The sequence below is a fragment of the Cryptomeria japonica genome, chromosome 3 (genome assembly GCF_030272615.1).
Source record: "Cryptomeria japonica chromosome 3, Sugi_1.0, whole genome shotgun sequence".
Taxonomy (NCBI): domain Eukaryota; kingdom Viridiplantae; phylum Streptophyta; class Pinopsida; order Cupressales; family Cupressaceae; genus Cryptomeria; species Cryptomeria japonica.
The window spans coordinates 842,856,846-842,860,994 of record NC_081407.1 but is presented as its reverse complement, the minus strand read 5'-3'; the positions used below and the strand labels follow the sequence as shown (position 1 = coordinate 842,860,994).

At 30.5% G+C, this 4,149-nt stretch overlaps 1 protein-coding gene across 1 annotated transcript; it reads right to left on the bottom strand.

The window, feature by feature from the left end:
* Positions 1 to 1,876: 1,876 nt before the first annotated feature.
* LOC131070016 (uncharacterized) lies at positions 1,877 to 2,342 on the bottom strand. The gene has a single exon (XM_058005568.1). It carries the CDS (start codon positions 2,268 to 2,270, stop codon positions 1,971 to 1,973), a length of 300 nt encoding a protein of 99 aa, XP_057861551.1. The 5' UTR covers positions 2,271 to 2,342; the 3' UTR covers positions 1,877 to 1,970.
* Between the last annotated feature and the right edge of the window lie 1,807 nt (positions 2,343 to 4,149).

Sequence of the window (4,149 nt, the reverse complement as noted above, 5' to 3'; positions counted from 1 at the left end):
TTCAATTATATATTCTCGGACACTCTAATACACTAAATATATCATCAATTTGTTTTCCAATATCAAATACGAAAATTTATTAAGCCCTTTGAAAATTTATTAAGTATTTATCTTTTTTCTTTACATTTTACATCTAATTTTATTTTCTTCTCATTAATTTCTACACATTAGAGTATGAATTCATAGGATTCAAGGGTATAGTTGATTCTTGTATTTACTAATGAAGAATTGATATTTTTGAAATCACTTAACCGACTAATAGAAATTTGCAAATAGGGTAGGTCATAAGTAATCTACATACATAATATTCACAACGTTCTATTAAAAAATGGCCACCTATACAACTATTGTGAAATCCATTGAGTATCTTTTCCACTTTCTCTTTGCCTATGGAGCAAAGGAGAACATCAACAAAGTTTCTTTTGAATAGTATACCTTCAACCAAAGCATAGTTGGCATCATGTAATGTATTAAAATGTCTTTTATAAAATTTTATAAATTTGTGAATAATAATTAATTAAAAACAAAAACCTGGATAATAATTTATTAGTATTAACTATGTATGACATTAAACTTTATTATTTGAAATACCTCTAATTTAATATTGGTTGTACAAATTAAAGATATGATTAAAATTTGTGTTAAGAATAATTAATTTAAAACAAAAGTATTAATAATAATTTATAATCATTATTTTTGAATGTCATTCAAATTTATTATTCCAAATATCTATAATGCAATATTAATTATAAAAATTAAAAAGTGGAATTATAATTTATATTAAGAAAAAATATAAAAAATTAGAAAAAACATAAAAAATAACATTGAAAAATGTTGACTCTATCTTTAAAACTTCAAAACTCCATGAAAATGATTAGAAGGTTTATTTATTTATAATTATTTTCACTATATTGTCAAAATAGATACACTTGAAATATTAACAGGTTAAGTTTTGCATAACAAATATGAAGATGCCAAGTTAAGAGAAAAAAATTAGCTAACTACTTATCCTTTATGGTTGAATTTTGGAATTGATTTAATGTCAACAATTTACATAAATCACTTCCTCAATGTTATAATTTAAAACTATTTCCTAAAATTAAATGATAATTGATTTTAGATTATTATAGTATATAGTATATCAATACCACACATAGAATGAAATTTGGTATCTTTTACATTCAAAACCCTCTTTGTAAGGTTGTCATGGTCATAATTTTATTTAGCTTTAAACAGGATTTTATATAAGATTTTATAAATTTGTGAAGAATAATTAACTAAAAACAAAAACATGAATAATAATTTATATGTATTGAATATTAATGTCATTCAACTTTATTATTTGAAATACCTCTAATTTAATATTGGTTGTATAAATAAAAGATAGGATTGAAATTTATGTTAAGAATTATTTTATTTTATTTTTATATTCACTATCGTGGAATCTAGAGGTGTCCTCGCTGAAGCGACCCGCTCACAAGGTACCAACATGAACAAAGTTAACACAGCCGTGGACTCGAATTCAAGACCACCCACTCACAAGGTACCAACATGAACAGAGTTAACACAGCCGTGGACTTGAATTCAAGACCACGGGGAGCATACCCATGCCTTAAGTTGCGAACCAGACTGGACGAGCTAGGGCCGCAGTCCAAGAATAATTATTTGTAAACAAAGGTATGAATAACAATTTTTAATCATTATTTATGAATGCTGTTCAACTTTATTATTCCAAATATATATAAGACAATACTCATTATAAAAATAAAAAACTATAATTATAATTTATATTAAGAAAAAATCTAAAAATTAGAAAGAACATAAATTTAAAAATTAATATTGAAAAAAAGTCGCTCTATCTTTAAAACTCCAAAACTCCATAAAAATAATTAGAAGCTTTATTTATTTATCTATACTTATTCCATTATACCATCAAAACAGATTGGCTGCCTTATTTTAGGCTTTTTCTTTTAAGCCGTTTTTTCATCTGCTGATAAACGCTCTACTGATTTCTCATCTGGTGAGAAATGCTTCTCCACTGATTTTTGCTGTGGTGAGGAATGCTCCACTTCCTCCATGAGTGGTGACAAATTAGGATGATGTGGCAAATCGCAGCAAGTAGGATCAGAAGTATATCTGTGGCAGTCTGTACAACTAGGTAACATTCGACGGTCTCCAATCAGAATGGTACGCTTAGCGGAGGAGACATGGAAATTAAATAAACTGAGGGAGACAACAAGTATGAGCGTGATGACCATAGATTTCCCCATACTCACTGCTGAGATGAAGGTAAATGGAAAAACACCAAACAACTCAGCAGATGAAGATGAAGATGAAGACGAAGACACAGAAGGAGAATGGAAATCCAGCTATATTTATACAGACCACATTATGAATAGTTCAAATGATGGTTAAATTTTGAGCGAGAGGCGTTCAAACTCATAGTGCGTGTAAAACAGTCCGTATATGACGTACGTTATTGTTAAAATATATATTGACTAGATTTAGATTTCCCTCTTAAATTTTGAGTGGGAAACGTTCAAACTGATAGTGCGTGCGTTATGCCCAGGAATTGATCCACCTGTTAAAAACACTGAACAGAGTGTAACATGTATCAAAATAATTATTTATGAATGATATCGTTTGTTTCACGGCACTTGGAAACTCCACCATCTGTTCCGCCGGGGCATTTATGAGAAGGGACTGAGTGTGGGATTGAGTCATCGGTCATCGCAAAGAGAGTGGAATTCAGTCACCCGCCAGTCTAGCTAGAGACGAGTAATTTAGTTGGAAAATTGCGGTGTACTTCAGCTCTAGATTTCGATTTAGTTCATATCATCTAGGGTATAAGGCACATTGGTTACCATTAATTGAGTTTTATCAATTTCTTTTATAATGCTAGCAATTGCACCTTAGTGTGCAATGGGTATGCTTTGTGTAGTACATGAATAAAGTTTCAAAATAATTATTTATGAATGATATCGTATGTGAGATTATTTGTTACGACACTTCATCTTCGGTTTGTCAATATGATAGAGAGTGGGATTAAGTCATCTGTTAGTTGGGCTAGATGATAAAGAGAGTGGGATGGAGTCATTTGCTAGTTGGGCGAGAGAGTAGTAATTGAGATGGAAAATTGTCCCACGCCTAGGGGGTGGTAGGTAGCTGCACTGGTTACAAATATTTCTCCGATTTCAATTTTGTTGAGATGATTTTGGGATAAAGCACAAATGGAGGATCATCAACTTCTTTTGCAATTTTAGCATTCAAATATAATTTTCATTTCTGTCTTCATTCTTTTATAAAGGAAGTATATCAGTAGTCATTATATCTAATTTTGTTAAACATATATCTTGTCTCATGTACGTGATTTCACAATGCCCTAGTGCACTATGGATATGAATAAAGTTGCACCATTGCTCCAATTAAAATATAAAAATTCTAACTACAAAGGCAAAGTGGGAGGTGTAATGTCGCAAATTGTACACCCTTGCTAGGGTGGTACAATTCCATGATTGGTTTAGCACCCGTCTTAGTGTGTTTTGCATCTTGCATTTCTAATTCCCTTTAAGCATTTAATTAATTAATTTAATTAAATCTAAATTCATATTTCATCACTCCATACATTATAAAGTTAGTCCCTTTTACTTTAAGTGTGCCTCTTTTATTTTAATCCTCCAATAAATCATTAAATCGTAAACCCTAATTATGTCTTATTTTGACCTTTAAGACCCGATTTTGCATGTTAAAACATCTCAAAATCAGCTGTAACTTTGGGATTCTACTAATATTATCATATCTAATGACCCTGAAAATTTGGTGAAAATTTGGTTGGATCGTGTGTAAGTTACGCACGGTCCTTGACATTTTTCTGGAAATTTCGGGAGCATAATTCTATGATATTATAACGCTTAACCCCATGAAATTGGCATAAAATTCAAATCCTAGGTTAGCCTAAAGATAAAATTAAGATCTAGTGTTTCATACATAAGAGCTCCCTTTCTTCATTTGGAGGCCTGAAATTTTTTAGCTAACAACTAGCAATTACAAGGAGCCTTCTATGTAGTAAAAGAGAAGGTCTTTTGGAGTGTTCAACAACATTCAACAACATCTATCAAGCATTCATCAAGCATTATTTCATCAATTGGA

Bases quoted from the DNA above. Each gene is read 5' to 3' on its own strand.
- LOC131070016 (XM_058005568.1), bottom strand. From the start codon at position 2,270: ATGGGGAAATCTATGGTCATCACGCTCATACTTGTTGTCTCCCTCAGT.